The sequence below is a fragment of the Terrapene carolina genome, unplaced genomic scaffold (genome assembly GCF_002925995.2).
Source record: "Terrapene carolina triunguis isolate 2854851 unplaced genomic scaffold, T_m_triunguis-2.0 Scaffold66, whole genome shotgun sequence".
Taxonomy (NCBI): Eukaryota; Metazoa; Chordata; order Testudines; family Emydidae; genus Terrapene; species Terrapene triunguis.
The window spans coordinates 73,974,368-73,993,224 of NW_020664417.1; the positions used below are offsets into that span (position 1 = coordinate 73,974,368).

At 39.3% G+C, this 18,857-nt stretch overlaps 1 protein-coding gene across 1 annotated transcript in view; it reads left to right on the plus strand.

Annotated features, from left to right (window-relative positions):
• Positions 1–18,857, plus strand: part of LOC112114389 (ligand-dependent nuclear receptor corepressor-like protein) — a 131,831-nt gene that overhangs the window by 86,596 nt on the left and 26,378 nt on the right. Inside the window, exon 3 of the mRNA XM_026648013.2 lies at positions 11,947–12,201. Coding sequence (XP_026503798.2) covers positions 11,947–12,201 — 255 coding nt within the window. The remainder of the gene's footprint in view (positions 1–11,946; positions 12,202–18,857) is intronic.

An 18,857-nucleotide genomic window follows, 5' to 3' on the forward strand; every position in this document is an offset into this window, starting at 1 on the left:
CTGAGATGTACTCTCAAATATAACTCCATCTTAATGCAATTTTTGTCTGGAAATACACAAAATGCTTAGGCCCAAATTTTCAAACTAAGTACAAATATATAACATCTAAATTCCTATTTAATTTTCTAAATACGAATGGCCTGATTTTCAGAGGTACAGAGCCCCAGCAGCTCCCATTGAAATCCATAGGACTTGAAGAGGTCCTGCTCAGCACCTTACAGAATCAGACCTCTCTGCAAGAGAAGATGGAAAGCTGGAGACAGTTGCAGTAGAGGTTAAGAAGTGGAGTCGCAAGCAGAGCAGGGAGCAGTACAGTCAGGGTGATTTGAGTCCTTCCAAGCAGCCATAAGCTAAGACAGGCACCATCCATTGCAGTTCTCTTTTACAACAAAATGATCTTTCCTGCAAGCTATTCAAGTCTTTCTGTGCTTCCAAACCCTTATTCCCTAGCTGCCAAAACTCTTCATATCCTGACCTCCCCCAACTTGATTTCCATGGTGAATTTTGTTGTGTTTGGACCCCCTCCAATACTGTGTGTAGTTGTGGTCATCCCAAGAAAGATGAATTCAAACTGGAATAGATGTAGAGAAGGGCTATGAGGATGATCAGGGAATGGAGACGCCTATCTTACGAGATAAGACTAAAAGTGCTCAGCATGTTTAGCCTGAGTAACTGAAGGCTGAGAGAGGAGATATGAGTGCTCTCTCTAAATACATTGGGAATGAAAACCAGGGAGGGAGAAGAGCTATTTTAGCTGAAGGACAACCATTGGCACAAGAACAAATGGGTATAAATTGGCCATGAATACATGTAGGCTGAACATTAGAAGGTTTCTAACCATCAGAGGAGCGAGGTTCTAGAACAGCGTTCCAGTGGGAATAGTGGGGGCAAACAACCCAACTAGGTTTCAGGTGGCGCTTGGTAAGTTTAAGAATGGGATTATGTGATGGGGTTGCCTGTGATAGCAGGGGACTGGATTTGATGAACCAGGAGGTGCCTTTCAGTCCTACGTTCCTCATCCCTACTCTTCGTTTGCCTATAGAGGTTAGTTCAGACTCAGAGGTATTCCTGTCTTAGCAAAATCTAATTGTGCTGCCTCTAAAGTTCTTTCATCTCCTGATGGCCTGTGGGAGTGGATTCTGATCTTGCAAAAGTTAGTGCACTAATCACAAAACAACAAGGTTGGCTATTAGATAGCCCTGTGATTATTCAAATAATAAAGACACTTTAAAATACTCTTAATTAGAGTGAAAGTGATTTGTATTATGTTAACTACAGTCTTCTACTTCCAAACTAAATTTATTCAAAGGCCAATTTATACCCATTTGTCCTTGTTGCCAACATATCCTTTAGCTAAATAGCTCTTCTGCCTCCCTGGTGTTTACTTGTGTTACTTGCAGGATTTTTGGAGGTTTCTATTACATTTGATCCAGTAGCAACTGTTCACTTTCTTATATTAATCATTTTTGAACAACTCTCCTTGTATCTTTCAAAATCTAGTATTAAAATTGATGAATTGGGCCAAAGTAGAGCTGAAAACGAAATGAGAAATCCACAAGTTTTGGCTAAAATCCCAGGTGAAACTCCAAAAGTCTGGGGAGAATGCTCAACAAATGTTTGTAAAAATCCCTGTCGATTTCTGTTATCCTTTGTCATAATGTTCCGTGTTCAGAGCACCCCTTACCGCACGAGCCAGGCCTTTGCATTCACCCAGCCTCTGGTCTGCAACATCTGGGCATTCCACCACACTAGTCCAAGTATAGACATGTGCTAGTCCAGTTAGAAGATGCTCAGCCCTCCAGCCGAGCCCTGGTGGACGGTCCACCCCTTCTGGGGTTGCCAGTGAGCACAAAAAGAAAGGAACACACATGAATTGTCTCATTGGTGTGGTAAAATTCTGTTGTTCTACGAGTAGTGTTCCTACAGGTGCTTTCACTTCAGGTTCGTGTGCACCTTTGATCAGAGATGTTCAGTAGCAGTGCTCATTTGACCTGCCTATGCACTCCTGCCATCCTCTTCCCCGTTATGGTGGATATATAGAGCTGCATGGGCAAAACACCTTAAGTTACTTCTCAACTTCCCTTTGGCTTGAGATGGAGTGCCTAGTGTGACTCTTTCAAACTGAGTTTATAACTCAGCCTTTTCTGATAATTTAGTTTAGTTTACTTATTTTTATTGTTGTAACATAGTTTTATAGTTTGATATTATCTTAACGTGTTTTCTTCCTTTATCACCTTTTTTCCCTCTCCTCCGGCCTTCCCTGGAAGGGCTATCTTCAGGAATAGTCTTTGCAGAATTATGCTGAGATTCAAATGCTGCTTCACCCACCAGGAATTGATTTCCAGTTAGTGACGGATATTCCCGGTGTCTCCACTGTCTAGGAGACACCCATGTACCATCAAAGGGTAAAATCTGCTTATCTATTAAAAGCAGGTCTCAAAAAAACAGGGAAATTAAATTTAGACTTCTTATGATGTATCAATCCCTGCAACCAGCCTTGTATCCAGGTCTAGGTAACCCCTCTGTACATCATCCTCTGAGTGAACACCGCGCCCCATCGGTACCCCATTCACCGAGTTTTGTGGGATAAGAGTACAAAGGGTATCGATAAAGGCACCCAAAAAGAGGACTTTTAGCTCTTTGACAGAGGCTGTCTGTGAGAAAAAGATTTGGTCACTACCAAAATCTGACCATTCTAGAAAATCTGGTCCCAGATGGGATACATCCAAGACTTCAACTTGCTCTGGTACCAGCAGCTTGTTAAAGTCTTCTGGTTCATCCAAGAGCCATGGAAATCGTTCTCTGCACTGAAGCATGACCGTTGCAGTAGGGACTCTTAAGCACGTTGCACCAAGGAGAGTGCTTAGAGTCTCTTTTGCCAGAAGCTGGGAATGGGCAACAGGGGATGGATCACTTGATGATTACCTATTCTGTTCATTCCCTCTGAAGCACCTGGCATTGGCCACTGTCGGAAGACAGGATACTGGGCTAGATGGACACTTTGGTCTGACCCAGTATGGCAGTTTTTATGTAGGAAGCTTATACTGTCTTCAGATCATTTGCGGACATATCCGGGGATCCACAGTTTCCACCCAGAGACTTTTAAGGTGGACTTCAGGATATATTATCTCTTGCTGTGAGGCTAACATTCCACCTGCTTCCAGAGTATTAGCTAATTTTACAATATCCCAGTCTATTTCTTTGGTGCTATTGAGAATGGTTCCAGTTGCAGGAATTTGCAGAGCTGCTACTTGGTCTTCATACATACTTTCCCCAAACACAATGCTTTTATACTTGCTGCCAGATTAGAAGCTGCTATTGGCAATGCAGTTCTGTCATCAATCTTAGATCCAGCTCCAAAGCTCCCTAATTCTTCTGGGAATACTGCTTGGGAGTCAACTGAAGTGGATTGCTCATAAGGATACTACTTGAAGAAGGAGAGGTTGCTCACCTTATGCAGTAACTGGAGTTCCTTGAGATATGCGTCCCAACGGGCACGTCACTACCTGCCCTCCTTCCTCTCTGTTTCAGAGTTTCTTCTTGCGGGGTTTCGCAGCAGAGGAAGAACTGAGGGTGGTTTGCCTGCACAGTTTTACTTATGGGGCATGAAGGTGTCTGGAGAACATGCATGGGCCAAACACACTGCTACTGAAAATCTTCAGTCAAAAGCACATGTATACATGAGCAATAAAGTGGAGAACCCTCCTGGGGTTGCACATCTAAAAGAACTCTAGTAATGCACCAGGTGAGTAACTGCTCCTTTCTTCAGAAGGCTTCTGGTAGCCTGTGAGCCCATTGTGGGCACAGCTTAACAGAAAACAATAGTTCCACCAAAAGTGGATCAGCACTCCTTCCTTCACAGAGGGGGCTGTTGGGCAGCAGTCATCTGAGAAGCTCTTGCCTTCAGCCAGCCTTTCTCCAGGAGTTGAGTGCTGGAAGCCTGTGGTCCTCTCTGGTCTGTTCCAAACAAACTGTGCTCTGATCTCTCCTCGTAAGCTGTTCCTTCCAAGTCTGACATTTCTCACAAGTGGGGTGTGGCTGACTGAGCCCGTAATAGCTCATTAACCCCGTGGTGCCCAATGTGGGGTTTGTATACCCCTTCACACCCTCTGTAGACTTTCTAAAATGTGTGTATATCCAAACCACCAACTAAACTAGTCATATATGTTCTCTTCAAAGAGCCATCCAAGTATAGTGATCCTGTATAGTACAGCTCAGAAGATGGACGTCCTGATGCTGGGGACTCCAGACAGTAACAAATAATACAGCAGGGAGACTCAAACTGGGGGTTGTGACCTCTCAAGGGGTCACAAGGTGGTTACATGGGGGTCATGAGCTCTCAGCTCCATGGGGCTGACAGCCCCAAGCCCCCATTAAATTAAATTACCCCTTCCATTTTTAATTTATAAGGGGGGGTCACACTCAGAGGCTTGCTGTATGAAAGGGGTCACCAATACAAAAAGCTTGAAAACCACTATAATACAGAGTAATAATAATTAGTTACTCAGTAGCTCCATCATTGTCTACTCTTGTATTTTGGACTGGAATGTTGAGAAATCATGGGCAGAAAAATTCCAGCTACGCCTCACTGACACTTGGAGCTCCTGAAGCTGGGAGCAATACCTACCTTGGTCCCAGTACCAGCAAGGGACCTGCATGGCCCTGGGCAAAGGTTAGAGCAACCACAGAGCTACTTTCCCTTAGGCCAAATTCTTAAGGACTGTTCCATTGCCTGTGGAATGGTACGCGCACACATACTGGGGAAATCCTCAGCTGCCCAGTGGTTTGGGAAGAACAGGTGGCCTGGCTTCATGTCTGTAAATGGACATAGGGATGGAACCACATTTAAAAAGCTCTTAGCTGTAGTCATGACTTCCTAAGAAATAATAAAACACATCTTTGCACTGTATTACTAGGGTGTTCATCGAAAGTGTATTTGGTGCTACCTGCTGAGGATAAAAAAAAATCCAAAACCACACTATATAGAGAGAGATGCAGTTTATTTTTTTGCAAGAGTGTATTTAGTGTATTTACTGTTTTCACGTTCACTAAATTAGTTACTATTATGTACAGTGAAACACTTCTGCTAAGTAGAATATTAAACTTTTTAATATTTTGTTTTTGTAAGAAAATACAGTTTTATCAACACAGTTATACATAATCTTTTGACTTTGTCATATAATGCAACTGAGGCATATGTACACCTCTACCCCGATATAACGCGGTCCTCCTGAGCCAAAAAATCTTACCGCGTTATATCGAACTTGCTTTGGCCTCGAGCATTTCCGTTATTAATAGTCAGCAAATCATTTTTGTTAGAACTAACACGGTGTATGCAGTAAATAAACCTGTTCTATGATGGTTAAATTGTATCTTCTTTCTTTAATTACAACAATGATTTTACAAGCTTACTTAAGATACGGAGTATTAAGAACACAGGTACTAAACACTGCTAAATGCAACCTTGTGGGCTAGGTTTCATCGTACATCAATTGTTTGGTCTGCGTGTAATGCTTTGGAAAATGCAAAATTCACATAAAATATCAGAAAATGCTTTTAATTACGCATCCTTACAAATTGTTGTAAAAAAGGATTTGGGTATTTTAGCAAATAGGAGCATGGGCCACTTTGTCACTTAGCCAACTATGTTATACGTAGATTAAGTAATATGAACTGTTAACTATTAAATACTGTAGTTTGAAAACATTTTGGAGATGGGAGTTTTTACTTATAGAAAAGGTTAAAATGAAGCTAAAAATGGTAAAGTAATCAAGTTTTAGAGACATTGATAAAATGGTAAATACCTTTTTTTGGCGTACAAGATGCTTTCTTTTTTAAGAGGCACCCCTTAAAAATTTTTTAATTTAAAAAAAAACTTGTTATACTTTGTTGCTTCATGCTACTGCGAGCCGCCTTCTTCGCCAGGTCAATTATGGATTTTAACTGCAGTATTTGCAGTCTATCCACATCCTGGCTTTCTAGCCACTTAAGACCAATCTCTAACCCTACAACCGCATCAGCAGCTTTGGGCGGTGGCTCTGAGGGTTCTTCGTCACTATCCTCAGAGTTAGACACATTTTCTGAGGCACCAGGTGATTGAGGGGCAACATTATGAATTATATCTACATCTGTAAGTCGTTCATAGGTTGGACACATAGCATCCACTCTTGAACATCAGCTATTCCACTTTGAGCCATAAGTTCCCTGTAGCCTCATTCTGCCTCCATGGCCTCTTCTTCCAAAAACCTTCAAAGTTGTTCTCATTTTCGTCTTCTTCCTCATCTTGGTTGTCGTCGCTTTCAGTGACAAAAGCACTTTCGAGACCACGATGCCAACATTTCTCTATCATTGACAGAGTGATTCCTAGCCAGGCTGTCTCGCCTAAGTTAAATACATCCAGCAAATTCAATTTCTTGATTACATCCATTATGCTACTGTTGTCCTCAACAATTTTCTTTACTAAGGCTTTACAGTAGTTCATTTTAAATGTGGCTATAATGCCTTGATCGAGGGGCTGTATTTTGGACGTCGTGTTCTTAGGAAGGTAGCTCACCTTTATCTTCCCGTCTTTGCTGGTTAAGGTCTCAACTGGGGGGTGGGCGGGACAGTTGTCAAGTAGGAGCAATGCCCTTGGCTCCAGGTTTTGTCTGTGTAGGTGGCTCCGGACAGCTGGTTACAAAATATTTATTAAACCATTCCTCGAAAATATCCGATATCATCCAGGCATTTTTTGAATGGTGATCAACGAATGAAAGCGAATCCATGTTCTTATGGTGGAAAGCCCTAGGTGACCTGGATTTGCCTATGCGCAGAGGTTTAAGTTTATGTGAACCGGTTTTATTCACACAGAAAAGTATTGTCACTCTCTCTTTTATCACCTTAAAACCCTTCAGCCTTTTGTTCTTAGGTCCTAGAAGCAAGTGTTCTATCCGGCAGCATACGGTAACATAAGCCGGTTTCATCAACGTTATAGATTTGCTCCGGAGCATAGCCACTCTCGATGATGATCTCTTGTAACTTTAGCGGGTATTGGTTGCAAGCTTTTATATCTGCAGAGCACGTCTCTCCTGAAATTGTGATTTGCCGAATGCCATGACATTTTTTAAAACAATTAAGCCATTCACTGCTAGCTTTAAATTCGTTACCTTGATGTGCAGAAGTGTCCTCACCCGAGCGTCTAAAATCGAGATCCTTCTTCAATTTCTCCGCTTGTTTCCTTATAATGTCACTGGAAATTGGTGTGCCGTCGGAGCATTCTTGGGTAAACCATGTAAATACTGCTCTATCTAGTTGGGCAGTTTTAGGCGCTTCCTTTCCAGGCCTTCACTTTCATGCAGTTCAACTAGCATTGATCGTAATTTTTCCTCATCTTTGATCCACCCTCTTCATGTTGATTCCCCCGACTCCTAATTCTTTTGAGACCTTTGCTTGGCTCATTCCTGATTTCAGTCTGTCCAAAGCTTCCAATTTTTCTTTGACTGTCCATGCCTTTCGTTTCTGTGGCTGTGAACTAATTGCCATCATGTCAATGGTATTTTAATATTAATGCTAACAATTTTTATAATGGTTTAGAAAATGACAGCGCAGCGTTAGTGTTTCCAAAATACAACTAGTGAGACAACTTAAGCTTAGTCTATACTGCACACAATTTAGAAACAAGATTAAAATAGGCGGGAGAAATGAGAACGCCTAATGGGACCATGGGCAGGCAGCATACGTTTACCCCTGCCTTCTCATTGTTGCACATTCGTTCCACCACTTTGATACATGCACATTTGTACAGACAATGTATTGTATGTATGTAATTTGATACAAGCCACATTTTAAGAGCCAAGGCGCCGACCACAGATGGTTTTGTAACAACTTTAAACTGGCAAGGCGGCAGCAGGTTAGTCAACGACGAAGTTAGACTGAACTCTCCTTTTTGATAAATTAGTCATGGTTATAAATACAAAAGCCGTTTTTATTATAACGGCCATTGAAAATTAGCTACCACCTCGCATATGGTTTTGTTGTCCGCAAAACTAATTTAAACTTTCAATGGTTTTTAAACTATCAACGGATTTAAACTGTCAACGTTATAACTTTAATTAAGACTTGCAGACAAGACTGTTTTTTATGAAATGAAGATCGGAGTGAAAGTTTAAAAATGCTGGAAAGGCGCTCGGCTTTGTGTTTTGACTTTCGATCCAAGGCAGGCTTGTAAAAACATGCATACTGAATATATATGCGGTAATCATTACATGTATAAACTGGGATTAAACCGAATAAAAGTATATTGTAGACAAGACAGAGAACCATTTTTGCTTTATCGCGTTGAATTCGGATATATGTTATATTGGATCGCGTTATATCGGGATAGAGGTGTATTATAATTTGATTACTTCAACCTAGCAAGTCCTTTATTGAATTTATCTTTTTAAAATATTTTTCAGTATTCATCAACATACACTTAAGTACTGAAATGTAATTTTTAAATGTATTTTTCATAAGTAAATTTTTACTTGACAGAAGTATACAGTATGTGATTGAAAATCCTGTTTAAATCCAAGATCACTTATTGTTTTTGTTAGAATTTTTCTCAGTGACTGGTAGCACATTCAAGACCCCCAACACTTTACTTCAACCTATCTTGAAGATCTGTGGGGCATTATATCTTCTCCAAAATACTTCTAATCAGTTCCCTGCGGTATCATATTTGAAAAGAAATGCTATGTTTCTCATTCTTTTCCCCCAAACAATTTTTTCTACTCAATGTGATTCCTCCACCATATGAAAAGTTAAAGAAATATGATCTGTCTTGGAAAGAATAGTAGTATAGTGCACACTCTCTCTGTATATTTCAGTAACACTGATGTGGCCAGATTACCACCAGATTCAGATGTGGTATCTCACTAGGTCAGGGTTGAGTTGGGTACATAAATGAACAAAGGAGGAATACATAGGGAGTATGAGATGCACATCGTCCCCAAGGAAGTTGCTGATATTTTTTTAATCTGGTCCAGACTAATGAAATTCATGTTTCTTAAAGATTTTTCACCAGGATTTGAGAGGGGTGATGTTTTCAGGTGTGTAAATACAGAATTTCACACAGCTCTGATCTTGAACCCAGTCTTTCAAAGTTATTATCAAGGACTTTGTGGCCTGAATCTCACTTAACCTTTTAGCTGCAGAGCTCTTACATAAGTTATGTTATTTATAAGAAAAAACTGGCCCTGATGATGTGAAACCAAAGTAGCATCTACTGGTGAGCAAAGTGATTAGCACCTTAGGGCTTATTTTTAGGTTCTGTGTTGGTCTTTCAGTTAAATATATATACCCATACACATAAGTTGTATGTGCTTGTTTGGCATTGAGTCCCAAGAGTTCTTTAAAGAATTGTAGAAAAACAAATATAAAGTAGTCCTATGTTTAGGTATAAAGATAACAATAAAATATGAAATTGAAAGTACTATTCATATTTAAGTCATGTGCAATCTTGAGTCATGCTCTGCCTCTTCCACCCACACACACATTCTCCCTATATTAGCATTTTATGGTAAATAAGTTTAAATCTGTAAATTTACAGTAACTGGCAGTTGAAGATCTGGGATGATTTTAATGGAGTTTTCCCATAGGGCATCTAAAATTGGAAAATGTTCAGAAGGGATTTTTTTAAAAAAAGCCTAATATTTGAGAGAATGTTTTGATGGGAAATTTGAATCCTCAGTGTTCAGACTGAGTGAAAAGATGACTTCTCCAATTACTAGCTTTGCAGGTTCAACCTGGGTTCTAACAGTCAGTGTGTGTGTGTGTGTGTGTGTGTGTGTGTGTGTGTGTGTGTGTGTGTGTGTGATTTACATATGATCAGCAGTAAAGATTCTGAAATTGGAAAGAAACAGTAATTTTGTGGCTATGGAGAGAATATTGCTATATAGCTTACTCTTCCACTATTATGTTAGCTCAGCAACTTTGATAGTAATTGTATTTCACTAAAGATGCCAGATGGGCAGATTTCTCATTCCTGGGTTTTGTGCTCCCTAGCATAATAACGTAGGGTGAACTCCCCAAGTTCTGTAGTTTTTGTGGTTCCTAAAGGCAGAGAGAGTGTGTTGGGATGCAAGCTACCCCACCTGCGCGTCTCCACTGGTGGTTGCATATTACCTGAGAATAATTTAAATACCACAGTAACTGCATCCAGCTTCATTTGGCAGACTTTTCAGCTTCTCAAGATCCTAGTTGAAGGGTAAACCAGTTTCTCTGCATCCCTTATTGTAAGTTTTTGAGAGGCTTGACACTATTGAAATCCCCATCAAAAAGTTCATGGTGTAATAGGATAGTGACATTGTCTTGACGAAGCCGATGAAAGTTCTCCGACACAGTACCTGTGAGCTCAAAAAAGGGCAGTGGTTAGATTCCTGGGTCTCGTGTGCCACTTGTGTTGCTGGAGGGGGAGGAGGATGGAAGAGAGGAGGATAACTCCCTAACCAAATACGGCTGCCCGTAGGGACCAAAAGTCTTAGAGCTTGAGGAGTGGTGTCTGTCTTGTGCTAAAATGCACAAGTGAGAATTCTGCCAAAATTGTATCTTCAGAGAAGCAGAATTACAATATAAGTAATCCTACCTTAATAAGGTTCCCCACACTCTTTGCCACGACACTTGGTCTGCTGTAAAACAATATTGCCAGAATATTTAAAGCACAATTAAAACACAATGAAACTGAGGTTATTAACCATAGAAACATCTTTTTTTGTCAAAATAAAATGTGATTCAGACATGTAAGGGTTCATTGTTGAATGGGATATGGAGATTTAGCTATTCAACTCCATTGGATGATTTTTGTATCTGTGAGAGTAAATCCCATGTATTGCATTGAAAACTCATCTTAAGTCAGAAACTATAAGGGAGTAATGATCTATTTCGATAATTTTTCTAACTATTCTTATTCAGTGCTAAATTTTTTTGCTTTGTTGATTTGGCAGACCTTTTATATTGCAGCAGAAGGTGGGATTTTACTTTACTTTGGTGTTTCTCAAACTGGTCTATGACAAAGTTGCTAGTGATCTGATGAGACCCAGCTAATCACGTGATGCTATCTCTATTCCTTTTTCCAGCTGGTAAATGCATTAAAAGATGGCTAAAATATGTTACACGCTTTCCTAATACTACTTTTCTGTGTTGGAAAAAATTAAGCAATTGTTGGTTTTGCCATAGGGATGTTGTGTGAACACAAATTAAAGGAGATATGGCCTCATAATTGAAAATGGGAAAGGAAATTGTTCTCTAAGACAATAGTTTCTCTATTAGAACATGGTACACACCATGAAAAAGTTTGAGAAATCAAATGTTAGTTTATTACAGAACTACTATTTGTATGGGACATTCCTAATGACATCTTACCAACTTGGCTTGGCAATCCTGAATTGACAATGTGGACAATGAAAGTTAACTTAATGTGTAAGTGAAACAGCTCTTTGTCAAACTTAATCTTTGTTTTTTCTGAGAATGTCAGAATGTTCCAATCAGTACTAAGGATTAATTGTCTGTAAAACTACATTCTTAAAATAATATTTTGTTTGCTATAGTAAAAGTTCATTCTGAAAGTAACATTACATTGTGACTTATAGCTTTATTTAATTCACTTGCACTATTTTTGTTTAAACGCCTTTCACATGTGAAACCACAGACCTAGAAGTCTACAAGACAAATTTCAGCTCAGTATATTTTAAAAGTCAAAGGGCTAGATTCTGGTACCCTTACTTACATTAAGTAGTACCTTACTTTCCAGGTAATCTCATTGATTCCATAGAATTATACATGGAGTAAAGTAGAAAGGGATTCAAAATCTGGGCCAAAATGATTAAATTTCTTGAGTAAGTATTTTACCATTATTAAAAGAAAGATAATCAAAGAAAATTGTTCATTTATATTAATGCATGTATTCCATGTGTTTTTCCCCCTCCCCAGATCTTCCTCAGAACTGTGATCCTAACATTCCCCTAGTTGCTCAGGAATTAATGAAAAAGATGATCCGTCAGTTTGCAATTGAATACATTTCAAAAAGTAGCAAAATTCAAGAGAATAGAAATGGTTCATCATTTGAACCAAGTCTGATATGTAAAAATATCCAAATGAACCAAACGGAAAACTCCCTTCAGGAAGAACAGGATAGCCCTCTAGACCTCACTGTGAATAGAACTCAAGAACAGAAAACTCAGCAAGGTAAATCTTTTGTGTCTGTTTCTTTAATATGCTGCTGTTTTGAAATTGTTTTCATGTAGAATTGTCTTATTGTCCAAATCTGAACAATCGAAAATAATCACTATTTTTAAATGTTTCTCTATGCAAAGTAGCATTCAGTACATTAAAATAAATTCTATTGTAGATTATTAAAATCCACGTATAAAAAAATCAGTTATTGCATGATTGATTTTTCTGTATTTTTTCCGCATTAACAAATGGTTCTCTAAACAGCCGCAGAAATCTCATGGGAAAACTTTGAAAAAATTATTTCAAAAAACTTTTTTGTTTGTGTGCCATATTTCCCTAAAAGCTAAATATTCCCACTCCTGGATCCATGCACTCAGTGACTGGTGGCAATTCAGCAACCTTTGGAACACTAAAGCTCTTAAACCACCTCACCAATGGGGAGCATAAACCTGTTGAAGTGTGATCTACTGCTTGCTTCCCTCATTTACTTTTTGCACCGTTAACAGGATGGAAGTACATATTACACCTATTTGGTTGCTAAGAAAGTGAGGAAACCAGTTTATGATGACTTTATTGAAGAAATGGGATTTAAGATGCGTGAAAGGGAGGGAGAGAAGATACTGGTGGATAAGTGGATGGTGTTCCAAGCATAGAGGGCAGTATGAAAGGAGGCACAAAGTCCGAACAGGAAAAGATGAAGGGAAAAGTAAGGATAGAAATTTAGTAGACGTGTATGAGGAAGTTTTAAATGGAGATTCTGTATATGTAGGGATGAGATATTGCAGAACCTTGAAAGTAAGGACAAGGAACTTGAATTTATGGGTGTGGGTGTGGGTGTGTGTGTGGAGTGTTATATGTTTTTTATGTTTTTGTTTTTTAGGATGCTAATAAAGGGAATCGGGTAGAGTGATGGCATAGTGACGGGAGGCGGTGGGATTTTGAATAGATTGAAGGAGGTAGACAAGATGTTAGGATTGGTAATAAGTTCTTTTTGGATATTTGGCTCATAATGTTCCACAGCCAGCTCGAAAATAAAGGAAATATCAGAGACAACTGAAGTTTCATGATGGTGATATAGATATACAATTAACTTTTGTATCAATTCCAGCCCTTCGTCTGGCTTTTTTCATTTTTTCCTGCCTAATTTACCATATCTCTTCTTCCATTTTTACCTGCTTCTGTCCTCACAATCTTTCTCTGTTGGTATTTATATTTCAGTGCTGATATAACTTTGCAATTTAATAAGTTAACCTTTTCTCTCAGCATCACAGTTTTAGTTTGTGTTTGTAGACTTGTTAGGTTACCTTTATAGAAACAGTGGAGGAAGAGATCTGGGATATCCTTTTTTGCCTCTGACTGACTCTAGGTACTGCTTTCCTTCTAGTACAGTATAGTAAGAGCGGCTGTTTTAGGCTGAAGCCCTCAGTAAAAACTCAGTATTTTGTTGAGAGATGGGGGGATGGAGATATGAATAGGGTGAATATAGTACTACTGCCCAAAGATGGTGGCACTAGTCAGAATAGTTCCCTTGGGTCTCCAGGCCTGAATTTGGTCCAGCAGCAGTTTTGCGGGAAAGGTTGATAATTCTGCCATGGCATTGCAACTCTGAGATTAGGGTCCCCTTGTGCATATGCATTAAGATACAGTCTTTAATTATAGAATCATTATCATACTATTTTTTCCACATGGATGCACCTCCCCTCACTACCTATGCTCTGTTCCTCACCCTGTGTTCCATTCAAAATGCATTGTTCATTTCTCCTGGGCATCAGCAACCAGAAGCATTGAGAGCACAGGAGAGACAGACTCCCTCCTCTCATTTCCTATGCCAAACACCACAGTGGCCCCTGATTGCAGGGCAGAGCAATTGCAGGGAAAATCCTTCTCACCACCTGCAGCCCTGGTGCAAGCCCAGTGCAGACAGACTCTTCATTGACTGTTTCTACCAAACTTCAAGTCTCAAGTGAGTATGTGTGAACTGCAGGGTTTCTTCTTCTTTTTTTTTTTTTTTTTGAGGCTTATAATTTGGCCAGATTTGGGCAGTTTTTTCATGAGGGCAGCAGAAGGCATATTCCTGATACCAGGGCAGCACCACCTTACCCCATACCCTCCAGTTTCACATCCCTGCTCTAAAGCATGGAGATGCTAGTGTCTTAGTGAAATGTTTGTAAGAATTTTTCAAGATGGGCAAAACAACATAATTCTTTCCAGCCTTGTTCTGAGAAACAACTTAACTTTTTTTGTGAAATATTCTAAAAACATTCAGCCATCCAGCATGGAAAATTCAGCCCAAATGGTTGAAGTTCAGCAAAGTTAAATGAAAGTAACTAATAGAAAGTGTTTGGCATTGCTACCAGTTCTGCCTGTAATATGTTATGCACTTGCTCCAGGGAACTGTGCCAGGAATTGTGGGATAGATGCAACAATCTATAGGCCCTGCAACACGTGCGGGCACTGTTATATGAGGATGGGCACACGGTGTACACCTGAAGCAGGGTGATTAATAAGGATAGATTGTACTGTAGCTTCAGGTGGAATTTTTTAGTATAAATGCAGCCATAGCGGACAACTAGGAGAGCTGGGAATTGCCATGTTTGTCACAGAGGAGAATCGCAAGGCCCTCCCCCGGTTGCTTTATCAAAGGAAGAGATGCAGGAGTAGACTCTGGGGAGTCACAGTACTGGAAGAATATGCCTGTCAACCCTGAATCTCCACTCTGTCACTTTGAGTACAGAAGGTGGAGGCCCGCAAGGATTTTAAAAATTAATACTTGCCACTCCAGGCTTGTATTAAACTCCCAAGGTTATAGCTTTTCTCTGACCTTGGCTTGGTAAATGCTGCCATCACCCAAATGCAAAAAAAACCTCTGGACCCAGGAAGGAGCACTTGGGAATTCCTCCCTGTGGGGTACCCTCAAGCCCTTTTCCCACTCCCCCTCTGGGGAAGAGCTGAGAAAGAAAACAAAGGAAATTAGCTGTTGCTACCAGCTAATCAAACAACATGAACAAACCTCTTAGGACACCAACAATCCAATCCTGTTCTTAAAAAAGGTAAATTCTATTAAAAACAAAAAGGAAGAAAATACATCTGGAACTTAGGCTTTTGCTAGTTTTTAAAAGAGCAATTCCAAAAATTAAGCACCCAAAATAGCTTTCTTGGGGGTTAGCTTAAAGGTTACAAGGAAACAAAAGCATCTGGGGTTAGCACAGAGGAGTTTACAAGCCTTAAAAAATAAACAGAAATAAACCTAATCGTGTCTTTCTAAACATTCCTAATTTACTTACATATTTGGGTTGTTAAAAGTTCTAGATATGATCTGATGGTTTTCATATCTGTTTCAAACTTTACACAGCATTCCTGCTGCCTGTCTCTTCAGCCCAGAGAGAGCAACAGACCAAGGGAAAATTTCTTTCCCAATTTTAAGAAGTTCTAGCCTTCCCATTGGCTCTTTTGGTCGGGTGGCCACTTTTTTCTTTTTCTTTACCTGGGGGACTTTTTAACCCTTTACAGGTGAAGCAAGTAGAGAACAGCTACCAAGAGGGATTTTACAGCTAACTGGCTGGCTGGGTGTCCATCAAAGGGCGCTACACCCCCCCACACTTCATTTATCACAATGCCCTTCAGCTTCTTGACTGTTAAATGGGACTGGACTATTGAAAAATACTGGTCTGACAGGAAAGGGTCAGGATGATACTTGTGGCACCAAATTGGTGACCCAGGCTTTGGTTCCCAGATGTGATAAGAAGACACTTCTTGCTATTTTTATTCAGCTATGACCTTTTCTCCGGACTTAATGCTTCCTCCAAATCCAGCAGCATTAAACCTCATAATGACAAAGGCTAACACCATTAATATATGTAAGACACTCAGGTAAACATCATAACCTAATGCATGAAGTCTACAGCATCCTAAGCATTTTGCAGATTTTACTTTTACAATATGGTCTGGTGTTTGGGTATCCACTAATTCAGTAATTTCACCCTTGTGTATTATGCTGAATTCAGATAACTCCAGACTTTGCAGTTTGCTCACATGTCAAGAGATTTTTAAAAGACATGAATGTTATTGAAACCTCCAGAAATTAAGATATTTCTCATATAGATGCTCAAGCTGGTACTCTAGTCTTTAACCAAAAAAACATTTGAACCATTCCAAGAGGTGGTATTCTAATTCCTGTTCTTCAGAATGGCCTTTTTCATGCCTTTTGTTTCTGCCTGGGCGATGCCCAAGCTTGGAGAACTGTTATAACAGTACTTTACATTCCATCAACAGAAGATAGTACTCTGTGTTCTATCCAATTTCTTCCCAAAAGTCAACATTGAGATTTACTATTTCCAAAACACTGATCTGCTATCATTTTGCCAAACCCATTACTTCTAGAAGTCAGTTTCATAATAGTCTTGGTCTGCTTGAAGATCAGATATATATATTAGTGCTAGCTATAACTAAATTAAGCCATGATTTAAACTATATATAGAGTTATTATTCTTATTGACTTATAAAAGATCCTGAGTTTTTCCCTTAAATTATTAATTAGATTTTCCAGAAATATCCATGCATCCAGGACATTAATCCATCCCTTTGAGATTGCAGAGATTGTCCTACTGCATCAAGCATCTCTTAGCTCAATGGCAAAAAATGTTCACTGATGACAAAATCAATGAGAAGAAAAAGCCTGTGAACTGGGAATTCTGGTAGCCTTCAGGACCACTTGTAAATAGTCTAACTTACCTCCAGAATTTGCTCCTCTCTCTGCATGTCCACAGTATAAGGCATAGAGATGCAGTCTCCATTTTTTTTACTTTTTATATTGCTCATTGTTATCTCTATTTACTGTGTGTACTGAACAAGTAAAGTATATAGTTAGACCAAGAATACAGTCTGTAAAGGAATTCAGTTAAGGTTAGAGAATATAAGTCTATCTGCCAAGATGCTGGTAATGGACTCATCCACTGTCGGATGGGGAGCTCATCTGTGTTAATGGAGCTGCCCTTTGAACCTTTGGCATTCTGTTCTTTATACCACCTGCCTATGAAGACCATCTACTTTGATATATTTTCAAAGTATTTGAATGAAGACCTCCTTTTGGTTAAATCCCTGGCTGTGCTAACTGCAGCCTGCAGAGTTCTTAAATTCATAGATTCTAAAGCTGGAAGGAACCACTGTGATAATCTAGTCTGACCTCCTGTATAATAACAGGCTATGCAACTCCCCCAAAATAATTCATAGAGCATATCTTTTAGGAAAACATCCACTCTTGATTTAAAATTGACACTGATGAAGAATCCACCACAATCTTTGGTAAGTTTTTCCAGTGGTTTAATTACCCTCATTTAAAAATTTGCGCCTTATTTCTAGCTTTGTCTAGCTTCAAATTCCAGCCATGGGATCATTTTATACCTTTCTCTGTGAAATTGAAGAGCCCATTATTACATATTTGTTCCTCATATAGATACTGTAATCAGGTCATCCCTTAACTGTCTCTTTTTATTAAGCTAAATAGATTGATCTCCTTGTGTCTATCACTATAAGGCATGTTTTCTAATCCTTTAATCATTCTCATGGCTCTTCTCTGAATCATCTTCAGTTTATCAACTTCCATCTTGAATAGTGGACACCAGAACTGGACACAGTACTCCACCAGCAGTTGCACTAGTGCCAAATACTTAGGTGAAATAACTTCTCTACTCTTACTTGAGATTCCCCTGTTTATGCACCCCAGGATTGCATTAGCCCTCTTTGGCCACAGCATTGCACTGGGAGCTCATGTGCAACTGATCATCTGCCATCACGCCCAAATTTTTTTGAGTCGCTTCTTCCCAGGATAGAGTCCCCCATCCTGTAAATATGGCTTACATTCTTTTCTCTAATGTATATGTTTACATTCAGCCACATTAAAACATGTACTATTTGCTTGCACCTACTTTACCAAGTGGTCTATATTGCTCTGTACTAGTGACCTATACTCTGTTATTCACCACTCCCCCCCAAATTTTTCTGTCATCTGCAAACTTTATCAGTGATGATTTTGTATTTTTTCCAGGTTGTTAAAAAAGTTAAATAGTGTAGGGCTAAGAACCAATCCCTGAGGGACCCTGCTGGAAACACACCAATTCAATGATGATTCCCCATTTACACTTACATTTTGAGACCTATCAGTTAAACAGCTTTTAATCCATTTATAGTGTATTGGGTTAATTTGATATCTTTCTAGTTGTTAATCAAAATGTCATGCTGTACCAAGTTAACCACCTTACAGAAGTGTAAATTTGTTACATTGACACTATTAACTTTATCAACCAAACTCATAATCTCATGAAGAAAATAACAGGTTAGTTTGACAGGATCTATTTTCCATAAACCCATTTTGATTGGCATTAATTATATTACCTCCTTTAATTCTTTATTAATCAAGTCCTGTATCAGTTGCTCCATCTTGCCCATGATGATTATCAAATAGGCAGGCCCATAATTACCCGAGTCATCCTCTTTACCCTTTTAAAATATGTGGCACAACATTAGCTTTCTTCCAGTTTTCTGAAACTTCACTGGTTTTCCAAGACTTATTGAAAATCAACATTACTGGTTCAGCAAGCTCCTTAGCCAGCCCTTTTGAAACTCTTTGTTGCAAATTATCCAGACTTGCTGATTTAAAAACGTCTAACTTT